The sequence below is a fragment of the Bufo bufo genome, chromosome 4 (genome assembly GCF_905171765.1).
Source record: "Bufo bufo chromosome 4, aBufBuf1.1, whole genome shotgun sequence".
NCBI classification, from domain to species: Eukaryota; Metazoa; Chordata; class Amphibia; order Anura; family Bufonidae; genus Bufo; species Bufo bufo.
In genome coordinates, this window is record NC_053392.1 from 359,549,165 (window position 1) to 359,575,210 (window position 26,046).

The window sequence follows — 26,046 nt, forward strand, 5'->3', positions numbered from 1 at the left end:
CTTACCTAAGGTGCCATCTTGGGAGCTTCCTCGCACCCCAAAGCTCCAAAGGCCCAGAAGAGGGAACTTTCCACCTAACCCAAAACGCCTATCTCTTGTGGATAAGTAACCAATTCCCAGCCATCCTCACTTTGAAAAGAGAGCCCTATGACCTACAACACAGGATTATTTGCTACTACTCTTTTAATATTGTATGCTCCACACCACGCTGAGTGGAGATAAAGGAGCTCATATTTTTGCATCATCCAGCTAGATGCTATCTCCACTCGGTATGGGACAGCGAGACAGTGGGGATCCCTCCCACTTGTCCTTCATCTAGGGCCATTCCATAGTTAGGGAGTAATCTATAGGATGTACACTGTACTACTCGTAGTATAACAACTTACGTCCCTTAATGCACAACAAGTGGAGAACTCACACCCGTACCTTTATTGACTTTTTGCCATTAACATCTCTCTAAGCTCTCTTTCCTAGTTAGGCCAGAGGGGGCTTACCCCCCCCCCCCCCTCCACACTCATTTAGAATAACCTCAATAATGGTGGACTTCCAGAAATACATAGCATCTCAGGTCCCCTAATACTAGTAATTTCCAGTACCAGTGGTTCCAAAGAGGGAAATGCTTGAAGGTACTCTACCCCCCCCCCTTATGACGCCTAACCAGAGAGGCTCTGCTGCTCAGTCATTTTGTTTTCTATTCCATGTTTTACTTTATGTTTTACACTTTTTTTGTTTTGACAGGTACCAATGACTAGCTTTACTATTCATCTATGTGTATGATAATGGGATTGTGCAGAGAAGGAACACATTGATTTGTCGCCATCCGGGAAGGGTGGCTGGGAACGTCCTTTTCTCGAGGTGGCACCCTTCCTCCTCTCCATTTACCGGTTGGTTATTGCCTTTTTATCAAGCTAACCATAGCCCCCCCTATACCCCTCTTCATACTCAAACATGTCTGACCTCAGACTAATATCATATAATGTCAAGGGGTTGAGATCTCCTTCAAAGAGATGCCAGATCTTCTCCCTTCTGAACAAAGAGAAGTGCTCAATAGTTTTCCTCCAGGAAACTCACTTCAAACACGATAACTATCCCAACCTCTCCTACTCTAAATTCCCCAGCTGGTACCATTGCGGGGCTGGGGGTGCCGCCTCGAGGGGAGTTAGCATAGGCTTCCACAGAGGACTACCCTTTCAATACAAGTCCCACATCCAGGATCCTGAGGGTAAATACCTCCTCCTCAAAGGCCTGGTGGGACAAACTATGTTCACATTTGTGAACATTTACGCTCCTAATACAGACCAAATTAGCTGGATCATTACCCTCTTCTCACTAGTAGAAACCTACAGAGAGGGATTCCTGATCATAGCTGGAGACTTTAACTTAGCCTTCAATCCACTTATTGACACCTCCTCAAAAAAATCCCCTGTCTCATCAAAAGCACTCAAATTACTACAAACAAAACTCTATAGCTTAGGTCTCCTAGATATATGGTGCTGCCTTAACCCTGAGACATTAAACTACTCCTTCTACACCCAGCAAACAATTCATACAGCAGGATAGATTATATCCTAATACCAAAAGAACATTTGCAATCCTGCCCATCCTCCTGGATAGGCGACACAACTCTATCTGATCACTCCCCAATATTCTGTGATATCCGTCCCGTTGCCAGGTCTGGTAGACACACAAGTTGGAGGTTCAATGAGTCTTTGCTCGACAATGCCAAACATAAATCCCAAATATCCTCCTTCCTAGAGGAATATTTCTCAACCAATAACACTCCAGGAATATCCTCCCAGGTCCTCTGGGATGCCCATGAAGCCTGCAGTCTCTGCTCCTTCCTTAGAAAGGAATCTGAGAAAAAAACTCACTACTCTGCTATCGAAAATTCATGTGTTAGAAAAAGCTCATAAGCAATCACTACTTGCTCAGCAACTCTCGGAACTTTCCACTCTCAAAACTAAACTAAAAAAGCTTCTTAATGAACGTTCAGCCAAGTTTTTCTTGTCTGCCCAACAAAAAGTCTTTGCCCGTGGCAACAAGGCTTCGAAATTTACGATGCAAAGAATAAAACAGAGAAGAAATTCCCGCTATGTTCAGAGCATTAAATCCCCTCAAGGTACCCAATTATTTAAAGCAGAAGAGATTGCTGAACAATTCAGACTATTCTATGAGTCACTTTACAATCTCCCGTCCCCTGAACTCCCAAACCCTTCTTTGGGAAGAGAGGCCAACATTGACTCCTTCCTAGGCACCCTCAGCCTCCCGTCTTTAACCCCCTTACAGCGAGAATCTCTGATTAAACCATTCACTTCCTTAGAATTAATAACAGCCATTAAGTCAACCCCCAAGGGAAAATGCCCAGGCCCCGACGGACTTCCCATATCTTATTACTCGGCCTTTAAAGACACCCTACTCCCCTTCCTGCTCCCAATTTGTAATCTTGCTATGTCCAACCACCCACTTACATCAGATATGACAAAAGCCACTATTACAATTATTCCCAAAGAAGGCAAATATCGCACGGCCTGTTCCAATTACCGCCCTATCTCCCTACTTAATGTTGATCTCAAACTATTAGCCAAGATGCTAGCTACTAGACTACAAAATCTACTACCTAACTTAATCCATCCAGACCAGGTGGGATTCGTCAAAGGACGTGAGGGGAAGGATAACACCACCAAGATCTTAAATGCCCTATATTATGCTTCACATAAATCCACCCCTCTAGTCCTGATTGGAGTTGATTGGACATACAGTACAGACCAAAAGTTTTGACACACCTTCTCATTCAAAGAGTTTTCTTTATTTTCATGACTATGAAGGCATCAAAACTATGAATTAACACATGTGGAATTATATACATAACAAACAAGTGTGAAACAACTGAAAATATGTCATATTCTAGGTTCTTCAAAGTAGCCACCTTTTGCTTTGATTACTGCTTTGCACACTCTTGGCATTCTCTTGATGAGCTTCAAGAGGTAGTCCCCTGAAATGGTCTTCCAACAGTCTTGAAGGAGTTCCCAGAGATGCTTAGCACTTGTTGGCCCTTTTGCCTTCACTCTGCGGTCCAGCTGACACCAAACCATCTCGATTGGGTTCAGGTCCGGTGACTGTGGAGGCCAGGTCATCTGGCGCAGCACCCCATCACTCTCCTTCATGGTCAAATAGCCCTTACTTTCAAAGTTTTCCCAATTTTTCGGCTGACTGACTGACCTTCATTTCTTAAAGTAATGATGGCCACTCGTTTTTCTTTACTTAGCTGCTTTTTTCTTGCCATAATACAAATTCTAACAGTCTATTCAGTAGGACTATCAGCTGTGTATCCACCTGACTTCTCCTCAACGCAACTGATGGTCCCAACCCCATTTCTAAAGCAAGAAATCCCACTTATTAAACCTGACAGGGCACACCTGTGAAGTGAAAACCATTTCTGGGGACTACCTCTTGAAGCTCATCAAGAGAATGCCAAGAGTGTGTAAAGCAGTAATCAAAGCAAAAGGTGGCTACTTTGAAGAACCTAGAATATGACATATTTTCAGTTGTTTCACACTTGTTTATGTATATAATTCCACATGTGTTAATTCATAGTTTTGATGCCTTCAGTGTGAATCTACAATTTTCATAGTCATGAAAATAAAGAAAACTCTTTGAATGAGAAGGTGTGTCCAAACTTTTGGTATTTCAAATACCAGACCCTTACTTTAATACTGTGTTCTCTATGTACTGGGAATGGGAATTAGAGGCTGGGAATTTAAATTAGCGGCTTTTGCAGACGACTTACTGATCCTTACAACAAATCCACGCAAATCCATGCCTATAATATTATCAAAGCTTAACCACTTAACCCTATCCAATTTTAAAGTCAATCCCTCCAAGTCCCAAATACTTCATGTTGGCCTCTCTCCCCCAACTCTTTCATACCTCCAGACAAATTCTCCTTTTAATTGGCAAACCCAACAATTGACATACCTGGGTGTGAAACTTTCCTCCCACCTATCAGATCTATTCAAGCTGAACTATAAACCTTTACTGCTATCTATGCTTGCCCAGCTGGACTCATTGGACTTTCCTTATCTCTGCTGGATCGGGAGAAAGAATATCCTCATGTCATTGGTGATACCGAGACTCACATATCTGATGCTGGTACTCCCCATTGAGATCCCCAAATCTTACTTTATTTCCCTAAACAAACATATTCGCAAGTTCATATGGCAGGGAATAAACCCACGTATCTCCTTTGATACACTAACCAAGCAGTAGACTGGATTAGAGGTCCAACTCATAAGTCCTGGCTCATATTGGAAAATGCCTTGTTACCTTTCCCTATCCGGGCCCTTCTGCTGGCTGACAGACCACCTCTTGCACCCAGCTCAATTCCTAATCCCCTGATCCGAAATACTCTAAAGGTCTAGAGGTGGTTCTCGGCCTTAACACTCCCCTCCCCCCTTACGCTTGTAAAAGATGTAATTGCCTTAGCTTCCAAAGAGATGAAAGAGAGCTGTCCAATCCCATTAAGGTCATCTGAGATCGCCATTTCAAAACTGTTAGATCAGGATGGTTGTATGCTTCCGGACCTTGAAATCTGCCAGATAGTCAAAACAAATATCCAGAACCCTATTCTTATGCGCTTCCTTAGATCAGAATCACTCCTCCTTGCAAAGAAGACTCCACCTTCACGTGAGTCTAATTGGTTCGAGAGGATGATAGGAAACTCGCTGTATCCCCCTAAAACCATATCCACAATATACAAACAATTAAAATCATCTCCCTCTTTAGCAAAACCTGCTGTGATTAGTCTTTGGGAGAAAGACCTACAGCGAACTCTGATATCTTCTGAGATTACAAAAATATTAATTACCCCTCATAAGATCTCCAGATGCATCCGTATCCAAGAAAATAGCTACAAAGTCCTAACACGGTGGTACAGGACTCCAGATAAGACCTGTTTATATAATCCTAGTGAGTAGTACTGCAAAGACGGAATCCAGATCACTATTTTAAATTTTCCTACTGCCCCTGGTTACCCCGTTGTTAGCACTTAAAGCTTCACTGAACCACACAGTCTGGACTTCTGTGCTGTTCTAATATAATGGAGAGGGCTCCTGTGCGCATACATAGCACTCCTCACCATGTACAGTATTTCAATGTAGCTTTAAGTGCTGACAGCGGGGAAATGGGAGGCAGTATAAAAATAAATCTTCATTACTACTCATCTTCATTTATTACTGCAGTTAATAGTCCAAAAACCACCTAATAAAACACATGATCACCCTCATTCTTGCTAAATACTTTGAGTGAGTGAGGGACACTGGTTTGGCCATGTGTACCATTTGGTTTATAGGTATTTGTTTTAGGTTCCAGGCCATATTCTATGTATGCTGATCATTTCCTTATGGACATTTTTTTTTTTTTTAAGCACATTTCATTTATCCCCCCCCCCCTTTTTTCCCACATAAGAAAAAGGGCACTACAGAAACACAGTTGTACCTAAAAGCATATAGGTGTCAATACAATGACAGTAAGGATACATAAATTACCATTTACCAGTAGAAAATATCAAACTGCGGATCTAGACATGTGTGAAGGTCCCCCCCAACTTTCATATAGCACCACAGAGAATCCACTAAGTTGTGGGGTGTCATACCTGATAGGCTAAGGGTCCCAAAGTCCCCTTTAGGTGCTCCGTCAAGTACCATTGAGTAAATTGAAAGGGTTTCATCAGGGACTGGATCTCCCCCGCTGTTAATACCGTTACAATGAAGGGCTTTCACTTCAGGAAGAATTTGGCTGTTAGAGCTTCCTTGCGCCGTATGGTGGTCAGACGATCAAGGCTTGACAAATGATGTAACTGAGTGATTAAAGAAGCCTTGGTGGGAATTGCAAAGGAGAGCCATTCCTTCAGGCTACATCTCTTCGCAACTAACAGTATCACACGGAATAGTGGGGGTATCTTTCAACAGATCCCTGGGGGTTGTAAGTTGTTCATGGTTATAGATTGGAATAATAATATTAGAGGGTCTTGTTCCAGTGTAACACCCTAAAGGGTTTTTACAAACCCTATCACCTGTTCCCAGAACTTGGTGTCTGACATTTGGGGCGGGCTTTCAGGTAATCAGGACATGAGGATGTTGCTGGAAAAGTGAAGTCGTGAATGGCCCTATGCATAAGCTTAAAATGGGACTCTCTCCAGAGCGCCAAAGTAACATGCTTTCTTATCTGTTCCCAGCCCTGCAAGATCCGGTCGATTATGTCAGGGCCCTGTAAAAACCTGGACCAGTGTTGGAGTATCGAGGAGGGATGTGCGGATAACAAAAGGTCTCTGAGAGCCAAATATATGGAGGAAATTGAGTGGCAGGAATCCCGGCCTGCGAATTATGTCATCCAGCAGGTTTTGTACCACCTCTCTATACACAATTCTCAGCCTCCTCTGACAAAAAGAGGAAAGCTGTAAAAACTGGAAGAAAGATGACTTTGGCAGCCGATGGATAGCCATCAAATCACCGTACGTGTACCAAGATCTTTGGGAGGTATTCATCAGCTGTAGATGTGTTTTAATAACCTTTTCTCTCCAGGACTGGAATGAGTGAAGACTGTGAGCAGGATGGCCCCAGAATGGCATGTACTTGGAGATCAAGAAAGGGAGATGGAACCGCTTTCTAATTTCCTTCCAGGTAGCAATAGTGTCCCGCAATATCACTGAGAGTTTCACCAACCTGGGCAAGCAAGATCTCTTAGTATGGAGTAAAGATACGTGTATCAAGATCCAGGGTGAGGCCAGCTCCTGGTCCAGCGAAAGACAGGAATAAAAAGAAGTGTAGTGTTACCAATCTATCACATGTCTCATTAGGCATTCAGTGTTGTAACCCCTGATATTTGAGAAGTTTTTGCCCCTTACCCATTTGGTGTACATGATTTTCTGGAAAGCTATGCGAGGATGTCTTCCCACCCAGATAAAACGTATGAAGGCATTGTTAAGCTCCTGGATGTCTTTGTGTTTTAACAATAATGGGATAGTTTGTAGCTGGTATAAGAACCTCGAGAACAGCATCATTTTTATCAAGTGACACCATCCCAGAAAGGAAAGGGGGAGAGTGTGCCATGTAGACAGCTCCTGCTTGATCTTCTGAAAAATCAGAGGATAGTCGAGGGAATATATACTAGTGGGAGTTTTCCCTATCATTATACCTGAATATGTGATATGGGATTTTGCAGGTTTTAAATCGGTTTCCCAAATTAGAGTTTCCCAAAAACCGGGTTATCTGGTTCCCTAGTTCTGAAATTTCACTTTTCCCAGGGTTAATGCTGATGAGAGTTTAAATTCAGAGATGAACTGTAAAGTCCTCTAAAAAATAATAGGACATTGTCTTCAAATAAGGTGACCTTGACCTCCTGGGAACCCACTTTTATTACCTTTTATAGAGACGAAGTGAGCCAAGGGCTCTATAGCTATGTTAAATAATAGGATTGGAATAGGGCACCCCTGTCAGGTGCCTTTGGTTAAAGGAAAAGCGGTTGATATAAAACCCGGTGTGTGGATGCGAGCCATTGGGGAGGTATATAGAGCTGTCAGGAATGATCTAAAAGTTCCCACAATTCCCATTCAGTCCATAACCTCCCTCAGCCAGGGCCATTTGACATTGTCAAATGCCTTTTTGGCATCCAGGGCCTCTATTGTGGGGTGTTATCCCAGTTGAGGGGCTAGATGGGTTCTGTCCACGAACGAACCCCACCTGAGCTGGGCCTATTAAAGTGCGAAGGAACAGTGCTAGCGGATCTGCAATTATTTTAGAGATCAGATTTACATCTTGATCTATCAGGGAGATAGGCCTGTAAGACTCGGGATCAAGCACAACTTTGCGTTAAAATATTCTCCCAGTGATGGCGTCCACCAGAATCTTGTATAATTCCGCAGAGTAGCCATCAGGGCCAGGGGACTTTGAGTTGTGTAGATTACGTATGGCTGTTTTCATTTCTGCTTCAGAAATTGGTTTATTCAGCTCCAGTAAATCTTCCTGAGAGACTGAGGACAGGAATATTTCATTGAGAAGAGCTGTGCCACCTTGCGTGGACGTGTTGGTTGAATACAAAGTGGCATAGAACTTCTGGAAAATATCATTAATCTCCCGAGGGTCAGATGTCAGGGTACCCTCAGTTGAGCTAAGTGTTTGGATATGTGAGGGGGGCACTAGCCCTTGGCTAGTCTTGATAGAAGTTTTCCGGCCTTATTGCCAAAGTGGAGCAGTTTCTCCTCAGTGGATGACCGATGGAAGAGCTCTCTCCTTTCCAACCAAAGATCAAAAATATGCTTGGCTGCCACCCATCTATCTTTTTTCTCTGGTGTAGGGTCTTGGAGGAAGCAAGTGTAAGATTGTGTAATTCACTAGCGACCTCATATTGTTGGTGGGCTGTGCGTTTTATAGAGGAAATGTAAGATATTAATTTTCCCCTTATTACCACCTAGGCTATAGCCCAAAAGAGGGATGGGTCTTCCTTGTGAGGTGCGTTATCTGCTTCAAACTCTAGCCACCACCCTCTAAGGAGATCCCAAAATGTCTTGTCCTCTGCCATGTATGCTGGGAAGTGCCATAAAATATCTGTGCCCTTTGGGGTAGAATACAGTATGTTAATGGAGATAGGCATGGTCCGAGACAGCCAGGTCGTGTATAGACGTTTCTAGAACCCTACTAACTAGTGAAGCATGTGTAAGAAGATAGTCGATGTGTGACCAGCTAGAGTGCGCGTGCGAGAAGTGTGTGTATTCCCTGTCACTTGGGCGAGACATGCGGCAAACGTCCTGCAGTTTAGAGGAGGCTATCATTGAGGCTAGGCATTTATCCATGGATCTGACTGGCATGTGGAGGTTAGATGGGTTATTCCTGTCTTCCGCCGGGGACATAACCGAGTTCATATCACCCCCCACAATTTTGTACTGCACATCATCTGTAAGGAGTCTAGCCTTCAAGGAGCGAAAAAAAGGCAATGTTGTCTCCATTGGGGTCATATATATTGTAGATGCTCCACTTTTCTCCTTTATGTTGAAACCGTATACATGTCCATTGTCCCTCTTCTGGGTCAGTGGAGACGTCAATGATAGAGGAGGAGAATTTTTTGTGAGTTAGTATAATGGTCCCCCCTTTTATGGTTGTGAGTGGGTGCCCAAAATATACGTCCTATACATTGCCTACCCAGGCATTGGAAGTCAACTTCTGACAGATGAGTCTTCCATAGAAGTGCCACGTCTGGGCAGAGCCTCTTGAGATGTCTAAGTACCATAGATCATTTGGTCAGCGATCGCAGACCTTTGACATTCCAGGACACTATTCTCATGTTGGGAGGTGTAAAAAGATGCAAAAGCGTTAGTATTGAAGAAGAAACAGTATGAAACATGCTGCTTATACAGTGAGTCTGGGTAACCATATGTCCGAGATATAAGAAAGTCGAAACTATCCCTGGCTACGTTAACTTCTCTCCCCGCAATTTGCTACCTGCCAGGTGAGGACCTGCTGCTCACAAAACTCTCTGGCACCGCTGATAGGAAGCTCCACACATGTCAGTTGAAAACAAAAAAAAAAAACAACCAACAAAAGCCAATAATCCCTCCAACCCCGATGTTCCTGAACATGAACCCTCGAAACCATGGTGTGGTGTATGGATAAATTATACCAATTGCCTATGTGACTTCTCTTTTTCTGAGGAAAAGAGTAGAGTGACCCCCCGAAAGCTCTTATGGAGGGTAGAGTCAGCCATTACGTCAGTTCAGCCATCCACAGAGTTGCAGCAAATCTTCTTGGCTTGCCTTTGAGCCTTTGGTAAAGTACCTGCTGGTGATCTTGGCAATGTCTGAGGCCCTCTTGGACTGCCAGGCTTGATTAGGGAAACTGCAGAGGCCGATAAAGGAGAGCCGGGTACCCCTGGTACTGGAGAATAGGATCTTTTCGTGGGTAAGTAGCGTTGGAGAGCCTGCACGACCACCTCCGGCGAGGTGAAGGTTCGGACAGCGCCATCCAGAAGAAACACCCTAAGTGTCGCCAGGTAGACCAGCTGGAACCAAATCTTACTGCGGCTTACAGTGGTACACAGCGTGCTAAACTTGGGCCTTTTTTGCGCCACATTCACTGAAATGTCCTCAAATAAGAGTACCTTTGCTTCTCTGAACTCCAGAGGGGTCTTTTGACGTCGGAAGGTGCAACGGATATCTTGCTTATCGGTATAATCCAGAAAATGCATAATAATTTGCCTAGGGACTCCCCTCCGGCTGTGTCTGTCTCCTGGGGACCTCGGTAAAGTGGTTAGGCCTGGGTCTGGGCGATCCTGTGCACCCGCTCGACCCTGCAGCAATGACTGAGGCCCAAAGCCACCAGCAAGTCCTCCTCACAGAGTTGTTGCAAGTCACTAGTTTTCACCGATTCCGGTATCCCAACCATACGAAGGTTGTTACATCTGGAGCGATTATCTAGGTCATCCAGCTTTAGCAAGATACAGTGGTGTTCTGCTGTTAACATTTCCACCTGCTTTATTGTGCTCGCTGCCCAACTTCTACTTCGCTAATCCAAATGTGCTGTATGCTGGGAGACCTCAGATTATAGGCAGGAAAGCTATTTGCGGCGACTTTGGAATATCCGGGGCTAAATGTCTGGCTACCTCGATGGCTAGTTGTCTGTAATTACCCGGTTCTCCAGGAAGCGTCGCTGCCTGTGGAAGCGGGTCTCCTGCCACCGGACGGGCCTTGGTCGCCTGAGGCAAACACAGAGGTGGGGTCGCTGTGAGATCCGGCGCCATTTTGCAGGTCAGGTGAGGTGTGCTAATAGTTTCATTCAAAGCTCGTTTTTGAGCGCTGCATAGGAGGTACCGCACCATAAGTTGGACAAGGTACATGTGTGGGTGAGAGCCTCGGGAGAGGAAGCGATGCCACACACATCTCTACATCTCAGCGCCGGAACCGGAAGTCCATGGACATCTCTTTTTAATGTGGACTTAGCTTTAAAGGAGTTGGATACTGTTTGATTGTCTGGAAAAATCATGCTGTTATTGTGGTGGTCCTATTGTGGACCTGTTATGTATTAACTGTCACCAGTAGTCCCTCACATTCTTGTTTTATCAATTGTAGTGGATTCTATTTCTGCTTTTAAACATTGGTGAACTAATGAAGTATATTTGTATAGTAATATTGAGGTTTATGTATTTATTGGGTGAGAACATGCTTCTCTATATAGGGTTTCTTCTCAGATTGTGTTGATGTCTGCTGCTGACAGGAGCCTGCTGACTGTCCTGGATATAAAGTTGGCTGGATATTGGCCAATTGGCCTCAGCAAAGGGGATCAGCAGAGGAGTCACTGTGTAGTATAAGTTCAGAATACCAAGCTAGCATGCAGAGCAATGCAGGAAATTATTGGCACTGAGCTAAAGCCCAAAGCAGCCAGTCCCTTCCGAAAGCTATGAAGCAGGCAGCAGCCCAAAAGGTTTTCTGCCCTCATAAATGTGTAGGTGAACAACTGTTATGTTGTGTTTTAATAAATGTATACTGTTCTTATTGAGTGAATGTGAACCACTAAGCTGTAGTCTTCATTTGTAACCATCATGCTTTTGAATCTCTCCAGAGCAAAGCTTGTTTGACTATTATTGTTCTTGTCTGGCTGGTTAATGTAATCTGAACTATAACTTGAGTGAGCATCTCTGAAGTTCCACACTGAACCTATTGAGGGCCCCCTACATACCTTCAATCTATACACCAAATGTGATGTGACAGAACCTTAGGGCTTTGTTTTAAGTTCAAAAGAGGCGTAGTTACATGTGATGAAAACATAGTCCTGGCGCTTTACAAATCAGATTAGTCAGACCCCACATGGAATATTGTGTACAATTCTGGGCTACTGTGCACAAGACAGACATAGCAGAGCTGGAGAAGGTTCAGAGAAAGGCAACTAAAGTAATAACTGGAATGGGTGGAATACAGTACCCAGAAATATTGTCAAAATAAGGTTTGCTCAGAATTCACTAAAAGAGTTCAAGAGGGGCCTGGATGCATTTCTGGAGTGCAATAATATTATAGGTTACAGTTTATAAGATTCCTGGAGAAGGGTCATTGATTCAGGGAGTTATTCTGACTCCCTGATTGGGGTTGGGAAGGAATGAATGTGGGTAATAGCAGCACCAGGCCGTAGTAGAAGTAGTAGGCCTCAACATTATTGCTGATGGGAAAGAGGGTGAAATTGAGGATCTGATGGATCACTCCTCCACTTATGTGCAGCAGGATGATATACTGTAGAGGTGACTTTGAAGTCTGACACCTTGTCATGGAGCCAGGGGTCACAGCGTTCCTCCTGCTCCTCCACCTGGCAGCCCAAAAGAAGTCTTTCAGTGGAGGCCTCTCAGTCTTCACTGCCCATTTCTAGAGGGGTGCCTTCCTTTTTCCTAAGAAGTAGCAAGAAAACCCTACCAGACCCTATGGCAGATAGTCAGGAGAGTCTCCCTGTTGACCATTTGGGCCGCCCTGAGGAGGAGGATCAGGAGAAGGCTGGGGACCCCATGCATAGCTGTGTTGATGGTGGTATTAATAGTGACACCTGTAGCTACAGCATTGGCGGTGGGGGCAGTGACAGTGGTAGTCAGGGAAAATGCAGAGCAGGGGAGGGGGGCCGAGGAGCCCACCATGATATCTAATATTCGATAAAAGTGACAAGGAGGGTGAGGACTCCTTTGCAATTATGTGCTGGACAGGATCTGGGAGCCAGATTGGAGTCGATGGAGGCAATAGCAGTGGAGAAGAGCAGTGGCGCCAGCAATAAAGAGCAAAGGCAAATTACCTCCCAAAGAACAGCCAGGGCCATGTCTGCTTCAGGATCTGGGTTCAAAGACTCCAGCCAAGTGTGTGTAAAGTGCAATTACGTTTTATTTAGCAAACAATTGGTGGTTGCTACGGCAAAGTAAGTGACGTTTCGGCACATCCGTGCCTTCATCAGACTAGTGCCGCTTGAAGTACAGAAGATCTCAGGTGTGGACGCAGTAGAAGGAAAACATGCGGTTGCACCGCAGAAGAGAAGAGGCGCCAAGAAAATCCACTGTGTGCTACAAGGGCTCTGCTTGAAATTGCTTCAGGATCTGGTAATGCCACTGATATTGTGGGTGGGTTAGGCACAAATCGTTCTGACCTAAGCCGAGCACAAATGCCTATAGTTCTGTGCGAGCAACTCCTTTATGTCATTTATTTTCTCCACAAGGCGGGCACACAAAACCATAGCTGTGTGAAAGATTTGTTCTATTAAAATAAGCGGTAGCCATTCAAAGACAATCATAGGTACCAGAGGTCTATTGCAGCACATGAGGCGGCATCACCTGATCCTTTAGGAAACAACAACTGGCCATCATTCTCACACAGAATAAGTCTGTACTCCTTCTCCTCGTCCTCTTTGTGGCAGCTGACCAAAATCCCCAAGTAATATGGTATCTTTGTCATCATCATCATAACTTTTTCCTGCTAAGGCTACTCCTTGTCCTCAGTTCCATTGTGAGACATCTATTACGGAATGGTTGGCTATGAGAAAACTTTTCTCCACCATAAATTAGTTGTTTACAAGGTGAACCCCCACTTGGCCATGTTGCTGGCAGTGCAGTCGCTGCAGTACTATTGTAGTACTGCCTTGTAGTCTCAAGTGGAGTAGAACATAGTCCACTCCTTCCGATGCTTGCTGTGCAGCAAGCTGCGCTCCACGGTGGACACCTGTAGCAGCTATTACAGGCATGGACAGTACATGACTTTCACGGCCCACTGGGCCAATGTTTTGTAAAGAGGCAGCACCCCAGCAACATTGCTAGGTCCTTCTGACCTCCTCCCCACCATATTATCGGGCTAGCTCACACAGCAGGCATTTATCTCCCTCTATTCCTCGATGGACATGGTCACGTCCCCATCAGCAACACTGCACAGTGTTGCTAACACTCCCCCTCCTTCCTAATGACCTGTGTAAGGTCACGTGTTGTCATGTGGTGTGGGATCTGATCAGCCTGGGCAAGAGAATCCACACAGGTGAGCAGTTGCTAAAGTACATCAAGTAGAAAACACCCTGCTGGCTGTCACCCCACCGACTCGAACTGGGCAATGTGGTCATCAACATTCCGGCTGCCTGAACCTGGTGGAAATAACACATGTTTCCTGCATGACCTTTTAAAAAACTGCATTGGATTGCTGGCAATGCTGGCAATGTCCAAGAGACAGTCCATATTTTCAGCCATTCTCTAATGGTGAGGAATTCTCTCCTGGATTGAAGCATCAGAACATTCTACAGTCACACCGCTTAATCCGATATGTTCCAACTTGCTGGAATTCAACATTACACATGCTAGAGCATCTGTACGAGCAGGGGAAAGCCGTGAACAAATTTGGCATGCACCAGAGATTCCTCAGCAGGGAGCATGTGTTGCGTCTAGGTTGGGCAGTGGCAGATCATGCCATTCATGCTGCAGTTGTCCCTCATCCACCTCAAATGTATTTTTGAAGAGACAATGACACTCATGTAATAGGTGGCGATGAAGGAGGAGGAAGAAGCCAGAAGACAGCTAACACATCTTGCTGTCCACCTTGTAGCTGTTGGGGACCCACAATGAGAAACTCCCATGGGGAAGGAGGAGGTGCTGCCATTTGAGGAGAAGGAAGAGGAGTTGAAGGACAAAGAGGATGATGACAGTGACACTGACCACGACACCTAATTGTCTCAGTGGGCATTGGAAGTGAAAAGTTTTTTAGGCTCGTTCACAATGAGACACTTTTTTTTCTGACAATCAATACTTGTGTGTGTCGTATGGACAGGCATTCTGATCCTTTCAAGGCATTAATTTTGGATGCTTGGAATTTTTCAGTGTCACTCAGACATCATTACTATTGATGTCATTGTGTTCAAAAGCTTGGGGAGAGGGGAGGAAAAAAGAAAAAAAAAATCCTAAAAAAAAAATGGAGACTAGAGGGTGTTATATACCAATTTTTAGGGCAATTGAAGCAACTTTGGTTTGGTCTGAATCGATTCTGGTCTGAGCTGAACTTTTTCAAAAATTCAGCAAACCTGTACCGAACCAAATCTCAAGCGGTTCCCTCCATTCTAATCTGTGGGATACGCTGGAAAAATAAGTTAGATCCTCACAATTTAACTTATAGGATCTGCTTCTAATGTCGTAATGGCAGATACCACAGGACTCCTTCAAAGGTCTTTTGGAGCGCATATCTCAATGGGCCAGAGCTGTTTTGGCGGTACAAGGTGGACCCAGAGAATGTTTTGGCTGATCCATAACTCAATAATTATGGTTCCCTTGCATTTTTGTTTTACTTTTTGTAGCTTTTTCTAACTGAGCAATTTTAATGGGCAGAACTACTAATTAATAAAATCTATGTTCGAATGCTAAATATTAAAGCCATTGTATCATCATGTCAATAGAATCACTCTTTGTTTTGTTGTGTAATTAAAATCACTCTCGTAAACATCAAATGATCCTGCAGTATTAGCCCTGAATATATGCACAAAGGAAATAATAGAAATACATTTAGAAGTCAATTTCTTTCCTATTCAGTGTTTTGATATGTCACCGCCTTTGTGACAAATGGCATTAATTTTCTGGTAATCACATCATATTATATTGCTAAGTTGATAAAGAGGATCTCATTTTAAAGAAGACTTACATGCCCAGAGTAAAACATGCAATTTATCCTTATCAATGTGACACATTGTTAATAAATCCTAATATTACCAGCTAGTATTCCGAAAAAATGACAGGATGTAGAAGTCGCTGGGCTAATCTTTGTTGCCTTAGCAACTGAACAGTTTGTGAAAAGTTTTATTACATTATGTAGAGGCTGTATATTTTTTTAGAGCATGCATTTTATTATTAGATCCCTCATTATGCTGTAGGCAATCGCAAAGTGCCTCATTTTTTCATGCTTTTTTTCGCTTGACCTCATGTCAAAGTGTTAGCGCACTTGTTAAATTTTATGCCACTGAGAAAAACAAACATGACAAATAGGGATTTACGGTGCAAACATAACTAGGATTTAATCAGAATTATCGTTAAATATTGTGGACACAAGGTGCTCGTAATGTGTCTTCTGGAGAGGATCACTGTATTCTTCCTGAGAAATCACCCATTCTGCAATGGTTATAAAAACTTTCATGGCATAATAACTACTGTTTTATTCAATTAGATTTATAACCATCATATTTCACATAGACTTGCTTGGCCGATCAATGCATTTAATGGGCAAGCATTAAATCAAATGGTAAATTGTGATTCCAGGAGGCCATAGATGAAGCAATGCTTCAGATTTCTTTAAATAAAAATAATCTGTACTCAAAAATTCCATGCACTGCAGTTTCTACCTGACCAGGACTGTTTTCATAAAGCGTCATTAATAATTTGCAATAGAGAAATTCTAACCCATACAGGCTTATGTATTGATATATAAAATTTAGGAAGGTTGGTCGGTTTCAGAAATTATGGGCTGTGAAATGGGTGACATTTTTGGCTTTCTGACAGTATATGTTATCCATTTAGAACAAGATAACTGAATATCAAGTTATTAACAAAAATCATGCTGTGAAAATGGAATTGCTCACAGTTTGCACCACACCTTTCATCTACCTCTGTGATCAAGACCACATTTGCACAACAGCACAAACTCCTTGTGTTGTCTTCTTGGGGTCATGCCCACAGTTACTAGGAACTGACTCAAACATACTCAGCATAGTAAAAAGTGAACCTAAAATATTAATTATGCAGTCTGTATTGCTCCATTCAAACTTGCTTTGGTATTTTTCCATTAGGTTTCGAATGCTTTTTGATATTGGAAAAAAGGTTCAAGCACATCCTAATCCTAAACAGCTAGATGGGGGAGATTTCACAGATCTCAATGGATGCTGTAAATGGGCATTATCTTTTAAACATACTGTACAGCAATAGTCAGAAGTATAAGACAATATCAGTGAAAAAGCATAATATAAAAGGTGGAAATATACTGCAGACCAATAAAATACAAAAAATTAATGAACAGAGGAGGGCAGCAGGAGACAGGGGCTCACCAGACAAGAACCGTGTGCAAGAAGAACCCAGGGTGGTGCTACCCCAACACGCGTTTCGGCGTACTTTCGATGGTACGCCGAAACGCGCGTTGGGGTAGCGCCACCCTGGGTTCTTCTTGCACACGGTTCTTGTCTGGTGAGCCCCTGTCTCCTTCTGCCCTCCTCTGTTCATTCATTTTTTTGTATTTTATTGGTCTGCAGTATATTTCCACCTTTTACCTTCCGTCTGCATACCAATTACCACTCATAGAGGTGATATGCGTCGACGGGTGTCTCACCTGGTACCTCATTGTTTCAGTATTTTGTACATGGGTTAGACCATTTTTTCAGCATTGATTCCCATGTTTTATATATACATTGTACCATGCTTTTCTGATCCGTGTGCTTTTCCTCCCAGGGTGGCGTTTTTCTTTTTCTGTCCTCCGCTCCTATTTCATCATGTTTATGGCATCACATTCATTTATTGCTTCTATTTATGTCATTTTTTAACCATGTTTCAATAAAATGTACTTTTTTGGTATCATGAGCTCCTTTTCTTTTGTTTCTGCTGTTTAACTCGGGAGCTTTTGCCGAGTCATACTTTTGGTGTGTCCCTCTTTTTGGGTCTGTATTGGGTGGACACTGTCCTCCCGCCCTTCCCTGGGACACCCTGGGTCAATTTTTTGTTTTCGTTGGTTCCAGTAAATGTTTTACTGTCTCAAGCTGATGCTGGATTCAAAGTTACGCTACTCATTACCCTTATATTATGCCCTTCATGCGGCTGCTGGTTCTGTGGGTGTGAGATATAGAGAAAGGAGAGCAGGTTCTCCTCTATTCTATGTGTACTATATAGGAAATACATAGTATTAGTCTCTCACCCACTAGTCAAGGTAAGCTGACAAATAGAAGGAGCCTACAGAAGGAGAAACTGGTACATAATACCGGGTACAAGTCTATAATGGCCACGTATAGTGTTAGTCCTCGTGTACACGCACATGGCATTTTATTCTGAAAAGTCACATGCAATCATCCATCAAATGGAAGTCATAACATTGGTATGAACTAGCAGAGTGTTTAACACTAGAGTGCTTAAATAATAAGACCTTCTTTTGTAATCTCGAAGAACCACTTTATATTCCATGTGGGGTTAAAAAAAAAAGCACATTCTGTCCTAAATGGCAAACATGGTTGATTACATAAGTAGGTTAAAAAAAAACTTTTAACACATCATGATCATTACCTTTTCTTGTCGTTGGCTGTATCCCACCTGAAATGAGTATATCAGAGCACTAATTAAAAAGGATTATCGTTAAATTATATAGGCTTAATGCAGTCAATTTAAAAGTAATTCCAAGTCATTTTAAAGGGGTTCTCTGGGAATGATTTAAAATGGCTGCCAGCGACCTGTCCTAAAATGTGATCAGGACTGGTTGCTCTCACTTGCAGAGCTGACTGGGAGGGGAGAACGGGGGAGATTGGGTCCTCGCTAGACAGGCACTTGCATATATTACACCTTGGTAAACCATTCTGTCAGGCAGCTTAGCCATGATGGCATATAGTAGACACGATCACATCATTACCATCTATAGTAGAACAATGTAGTGTGTAGTGAAGCCCTTCTGCAGTACCCCAAATCTGTGGGAATCTGCAATTGCTGTAATGTTTTATTATGTACTGCTATGTTATGTATTGTTCTGTCATGCATACCAGCTAGAAGGGTATGGTTTACAACACTTTTGCCAGAATCAAGAACACTGCTTCCAAGAAGCTTCAGTGTCCCGTGACAGCAGAATGATCAGTGAAATCTTCACTTTACAGACCCTGCTGCTGGTGAGGGAAAGCAGGTCAAACACCTATCACTCAAAACAACCACCAGGCCATAACTTCAAACCTGTATCACACAGTGGACACTGATATCCAAAAATGCATGCAAGTGACATTAAATTGTCATCCAACCAGCTACCATACTTCCTCATCTGATGCCAGAAACTGCACAATGTACTTTATACTGCTGGATGTGCCACAAGTTTGATTTTGCACTAAGTAAAGAGACACCGTTATACTTTTACTTCTGGCCTGATTCTTCAAATCACTATTCCACTGCACCAATCCCCGGGGAGCAATGGCCTGAGGGAGTACACCGTTATACAACATCATCAGGGCCACTACCACTACCATCCTCAGCACTGGCTCCTCAGGGGCTCACTGTAATGACCCTCAGCCCCTTAGTCAGCCCTGCAAGTAGAGGCAACCAGTTCTGCTCACATTCTAGGACAGGTTGTTGGAGCTTATTTTAAATCATTGCCAGAGAACCCCTTTAAGTATTATTATCATGATCAGCCATATTTAAGTTTTGGTTCACTATACAAAGAAGATATTGTTAAAGAGGATGTGCAATAACTTAAAAATATGTAGCCATGAATTAAATTGCATAAACTGAGCTGCTTACTAATGATAACAATTTTTAAGTTTGGCCTCCCTTTGCACCTCAGGCCTGTGGTCAAAAGACAGTGTACTGTAGGCAATTCAATAATGCAGCATGACACTTTGTCTGCCCATCATGTGACTTCATTCTATTCAATCCATAGCGCTGTACATATGAAAAGGGGTATACATACATTAGGCTACTTTCACACTGGCGTTTTGGTTTCCGTTTGTGAGATCCGTTTCAGGGCTCTCACATGCGGTCCAAAATTGATTCATTTTGCCCTAATGCATTCTGATTTGATAAGGATCCATTTAGAATGCATCAGTTTGCCTCCGTCCCGCTCTGGAGAGGGACACCAAATTGATACGGAGGCAAACGGACACACAATGTAAGTCAATGGGGACGGATCAATTTTCACTGAAACAATATGGCACAATAGAAAACGGATCTGTCCCCCATTGACTTTCAATGGTGTTCAAGACAGATCCGTTTTGGCAATGCTAAAGATAATACAAACTGATCCGTTCTGAATGGATGCATGCGGTTGTATTATTGGTGTGGATCCGTCTGTCCAGATCCATGATGGATCCGCACCAAACGCGAGTGTGAAAGTAGCCTAATGCAGACAATTGCACTAAGCATGAATAAGACGAGTTACAAACTTGTACAGAAGGAGAGAGGGCCCTGCCCGTGAGGGCTTACAATCTACATGGTATGAGAAGGACACAGTAGGTGAGGGTGAAGCTGGTCATGGCGGTATAGAGGCAGCAGGGTCACGGGTTGTAGGCTTGTCTGAAGAGGTGGGTTTTCAGGTTTCTTTTGAAGGATTCCACTGTAGGTGAGAGTCTGATATGTTGGGGTAGAGAGTTCCAGAGTGTGGGGGATGTGCGGGAGAAATCTTGGAGGTGATTGTGGGAAGAGGCGATAAGAGGAGAGAAGGAGGTCTTGTGAGGATCGGAGAGTGCGTGTGGGGATGTATCGGGAAAGTAGCTCAGAGATGTAGGGAGGGGACAGGTTGTGGACGTCCTTGTATGTATTTGTTAGTACTTTGAAGTGAATTCGCTGGGCAATGGGGAGCCAGTGAAGGGATTGGCAGAGGGGAGAGGCAGAGGAGTAATAGGGTGAGAGGTGGATTAGTCGGGCAGCAGAGTTGAGGATAGATTGGAGTGGTGTGAGAGTGCTAGATGGAAGGCCACAGAGGAGAGTGTTGCAGTAGTCTAGGCGGAAGATGATGAGGGCATGTACAAGTATTTTCACAGACTCAAAGTTGAGGAAAGCACGGATGCGGGAGATGTTTTTGAGTTGGAGACGGCAGGTGGTGGAAAGGGCTTGAATGTGTGGTGAGAAGGAGAGGCAGACTAGAGAGCAATAACTAGATACAGGAGCATTTTTTACATATTCCCATAAAAAAAAATCTGTTTTTCCTGATTAAACGTTTGCTGATACATATATACTCATATATTAAGATCATCCCATGGCGTGATCTTCCAGATTTATTTTGCAGACACTGTATGTCATTATTTAGTTCCTTGTTAGTGTGTGCCAATTCATTTGACAGAATTGAGCATACCATTTAATATCACCAACAAACAGAATATTTGTATAACTTTTTATGCATTTAATAGGAACAAGAATGCTAAGTTGCAAAGTCTATATTCAAAGTGTGTTGGTTTCATCCCTTACATAAGAATGTAATTATTTTACCATATGTTCCAATTGCAAAATTTATAGTTTACAGTCAACTCAATCAGGCATGCTTACTTATGGGGGGAAAACTTGAAAAAACAAAGATGCAAGTATCATTTTTATTAGCTGATGATATGAAATTAGGTTTGGTTAGGTTTTGTGATAGTTAAGCAAGACAGATACAGACAATCTATGTCTCTCTATACACTGCCTATAGAGTTGATCAAATATGTCTATGCCATGGGTATATTTGCGGGGGGGGGGGAGGGGGAAGAAGCATGTGGGTTGTGTATGCCAGGGGCAGTATCAACCATCAACCATCACTATTATGGCCAAGATATCTAGGATATTTAGATACAGTGCTAGGACAGCAAGCTAAATGTTGTCCTGAGTGAAGAAATGGCTAGTGATGATGTACATATTGTGATATAGTGCCCTCTAACCTCTAAATAAAGACTAGGAAAAGATCCTGTGCAAAATAGAGTATATCTATAAATCTAAACACTACAGCAACTTGTTTTTACCACTTATCCATCCTGTAAATATTACCTTCATTAGTATATTGGCAGTATCTCGCATGCTTAACATATAATCTTCATTAGCAGCCATTTATCACCCAATTGCTATCTTTTGTAACCTCCTCTAAGTAACAAATAACAATCAGTATGAGATTGCTTGGCAAATGCCATGGCTGATATTAATTGTGCTCTTTGATTTATGATAGAACATGACAGTAAGTGAAGATGCTGTAGTATCAGCTGGTTTCTCATTATCACATGTGAATGCACTCTATACTGTATCTTGTGTTAGAAATGATCCTACAATTGCATTCAACCGTTTTAATCACAATTCTGTTAATAGGTGGGATTGAGTTCAATAAAACCAGTTCAAATGGCAGATTGGGTATTGTTTCCTTATGGAAAAATAGCTGGTGTGGGCTTATTTATCAAGTCATTGTTTCAAGGTCTGTTCAAAGGGCCAAACATTGAATTATAGTGTGGACACCCAATAAACACAGCTTTTATTGTCCGGATTAAAGATAATTTATTAATCATTAAGCTCTCCAGATATGTCTGTTTTAGTAAATGACTGCACTCCTCTTTGGATATCAGTTCGGGAGCATCTTTTCTTAAACTCTGTGCTGTTTTTTACCTGTTATTCCTCCTGTAAATATATGAATAAATTAACAACTGAGGACTATAATTCCTTTTGTCTTTGGGTTTTGTCCCTACACAATCAGACACTTTCCAATCAGAACTGATACATTAACAGACTATAGAGGAACAATTTCTATTATTAAAGAAAATAATCACTCAGAGTTTTCAATTTCCAGGATAAATAACAGAAGAATAGCACAGTGGCGACGTTCTAAGATAGGATGATCAAGCATTGTTTTTTCATGGAGAACTGAAGTATTTACTAAATTGGGCATGTCATGGATGACAATAAGTCCTTTTATAATCAGATTTTACAGTGGTTTCTGGGCTCTACCATTGGATTGTCCTTGATGCACCTAATAATAGAATATGACGGTATTGTTCATAATAAAACTGGCAACTGAATTTGGTTGAAGGCATAGAAATCATACTATTGTCTCCTTCATGTAATTCTAAAAACTTCTACACTGCGTGCAGAATTATTAGGCAAATGAGTATTTTGACCACATCATCCTCTTTATGCATGTTGTCTTACTCCAAGCTGTATAGGCTCGAAAGCCTACTACCAATTAAGCATATTAGGTGATATGCATCTCTGTAATGAGAAGGGGTGTGGTCTAATGACATCAACACCCTATATTAGGTGTGCATAATTATTAGGCAACTTCCTTTCCTTTGGCAAAATGGGTCAAAAGAAGGACTTGACAGGCTCAGAAAAGTCAAAAATAGTGAGATATCTTGCAGAGGGATGCAGCACTCTTAAAATTGCAAAACTTCTGAAGCGTGATCATCGAACAATCAAGCGTTTCATTCAAAATAGTCAACAGGGTCGCAAGAAGCGTGTGGAAAAACCAAGGCGCAAAATAACTGCCCATGAACTGAGAAAAGTCAAGTGTGCAGCTGCCAAGATGCCACTTGCCACCAGTTTGGCCATATTTCAGAGCTGCAACATCACTGGAGTGCCCAAAAGCACAAGGTGTGCAATACTCAGAGACATGGCCAAGGTAAGAAAGGCTGAAAGACGACCACCACTGAACAAGACACACAAGCTGAAACGTCAAGACTGGGCCAAGAAATATCTCAAGACTGATTTTTCTAAGGTTTTATGGACTGATGAAATGAGAGTGAGTCTTGATGGGCCAGATGGATGGGCCCGTGGCTGGATTGGTAAAGGGCAGAGAGCTCCAGTCCGACTCAGACGCCAGCAAGGTGGAGGTGGAGTACTGGTTTGGGCTGGTATCATCAAAGATGAGCTTGTGGGGCCTTTTCGGGTTGAGGATGGAGTCAAGCTCAACTCCCAGTCCTACTGCCAGTTTCTGGAAGACACCTTCTTCAAGCAGTGGTACAGGAAGAAGTCTGCATCCTTCAAGAAAAACATGATTTTCATGCAGGACAATGCTTCATCACACGCGTCCAAGTACTCCACAGCGTGGCTGGCAAGAAAGGGTATAAAAGAAGAAAATCTAATGACATGGCCTCCTTGTTCACCTGATCTGAATCCCATTGAGAACCTGTGGTCCATCATCAAATGTGAGATTTACAAGGAGGGAAAACAGTACACCTCTCTGAACAGTGTCTGGGAGGCTGTGGTTGCTGCTGCACGCAATGTTGATCGTGAACAGATCAAAACACTGACAGAATCCATGGATGGCAGGCTTTTGAGTGTCCTTGCAAAGAAAGGTGGCTATATTGGTCACTGATTTGTTTTTGTTTTGTTTTTGAATGTCAGAATTGTATATTTGTGAATGTTGAGATGTTATATTGGTTTCACTGGTAAAAATAAATAATTGAAATTTGTATATATTTGTTTTTTGTTAAGTTGCCTAATAATTATGCACAGTAATAGTCACCTGCACACACAGATATCCCCCTAAAATAGCTAAAACTAAAAACAAACTAAAAACTACTTCCAAAAATATTCAGCTTTGATATTAATGAGTTTTTTGGGTTCATTGAGAACATGGTTGTTGTTCAATAATAAAATTAATCCTCAAAAATACAACTTGCCTAATAATTCTGCACTCCCTGTACAGTGTCATCCATGCCATTCTAAAAACTTGTAAAGATTGACAGAAAGTAGATAGGGGTTCTTCCCTATTTACTTTACTATTTCTGCAAAATGGAAGGGAAATGAGAATAGTATGCAGCAAAGGAGATCTTTGCCTCTTTGCCCTCTGCCACGTTTATGATGATCATCAGTTTTCAAGTTAAGGGTACTTTCACACCAGCGTTAAAGTTTTCCCGTATTGAATTCCGTCACAAGGGCTCAATACCGGAAAAAAACTGATCAGTTTTATCCTAATGCATTCTGAATGGAGAGCAATCTGTTCAGGATGCATCAGGATGTCTTCAGTTCAGTCTCTCTTATGGTATTTGGCCAGAGAAAATACCACAGCATGCTGCAGTATTTTCTCCATCCAAAATTCTGGAACACCTTTCCATTGAAATGCATTAATGCCGGATCCGGCACCAAGTGTTCCGGCAAAACGGATCCTTTTTCCGGTCTGTGCATGCGCAGACCTTTAAAAATGAAAAATGAAATAAAATACCGGATCCATATTTCCGGTGTCACCGGATGACACCGGAGAGACGGATTCGGTGTTTCAATGCATTTGTTAGATGGATCCGCATCCGGATCCATCTACAAATGCTATACGTTTGCATACAGATTTCCGGATCCGGCAGGCAGTTCCAGTGACTGCTGGATCTTCACAACGCAAGTGTGAAAGTACCTTAATACAGAAAATAACTGATACAATAGTCTACAAAATGGACATTGGTATTAAAAGATCGTAGCGTGTGGAATAGTCATGAAATCTGGTGAGGACTGATGGTGGCATTAAGCCTGCTCCCAACAACCCCAAACTAGTCTAGTTACCCTCGTAGCTATGGTAATGTATGGAAATTTCTAACTACAATGCTTTGACAGTAGTGCATTCACAGAGGTTTCTACTAGAAATGAGTGATTCAATATTTAACTAATTGGGTTTAAGATGAATTTTGTGAACATTTGAGTTACATCTGTATTCAAATTTCTGGTGATTTAATTTGGGCAAAGTTTGGGGAGAGCGCGAAAAAGAGCGAGAGACAGAAAAACTAATGAAAAAAATGAGTGACTAGAAAGAAAAAATATGAGTCCTAAGAGACTGAAGAGTGTCATACACTAATTTTCAGCCCAAATGGAGCACTTTTGATTCGGGCAGAATTGATTCAAACTCAAACTAAATTGGTCAACTGATTCAGCCAAATTAAATCCGAACAAAATTTTGAACAATTCGCTCATCTTTAGTTTTTACCCATGTATCTATGGTTGACTACTTCACTAGCTTAACCTCCTACCTATCTAACAGGTAAGTAAACATAAATGGCTATTCTCAATATTGTGAATTTCCTCTTACGTATTCATCAAATGAGGAAAAATACAAAAATAACTAACCTATTTTTTTCACTGGCGACTCTGCAAGTCCTATATTGGAATGAAAGAAGACTCATAAGGTACCTTGCTGGAGGCTGGCACATTTTACAGCAGTGTTTGGATATATTTAGCTGTCTGCAGCACATATAATATGCTACACAGGAATCTCACAGATGTTAGCACGACAGTCACTTGTTATCCTAACTGTTACATTTAGCATGCGTTACACAGAACGTTATTAATGAACAACCGCTGCTTCTTAAGAATACCAAATCATTTCACACTGGTTGCAAAACTGTCAAATATCTAGAAGCATTC

At 42.4% G+C, this 26,046-nt stretch overlaps 1 protein-coding gene across 1 annotated transcript in view; it reads right to left on the bottom strand.

The window, feature by feature from the left end:
- The window catches only part of TRDN (triadin), a 276,197-nt gene that overhangs the window by 161,294 nt on the left and 88,857 nt on the right, over positions 1-26,046 (bottom strand). Inside the window, exons 6-7 of the mRNA XM_040430087.1 lie at positions 25,750-25,779; positions 18,283-18,309 (exon numbers count right to left, since the gene is read on the bottom strand). Of these exons, the coding sequence (XP_040286021.1) occupies positions 18,283-18,309; positions 25,750-25,779 (57 nt within the window). The remainder of the gene's footprint in view (positions 1-18,282; positions 18,310-25,749; positions 25,780-26,046) is intronic.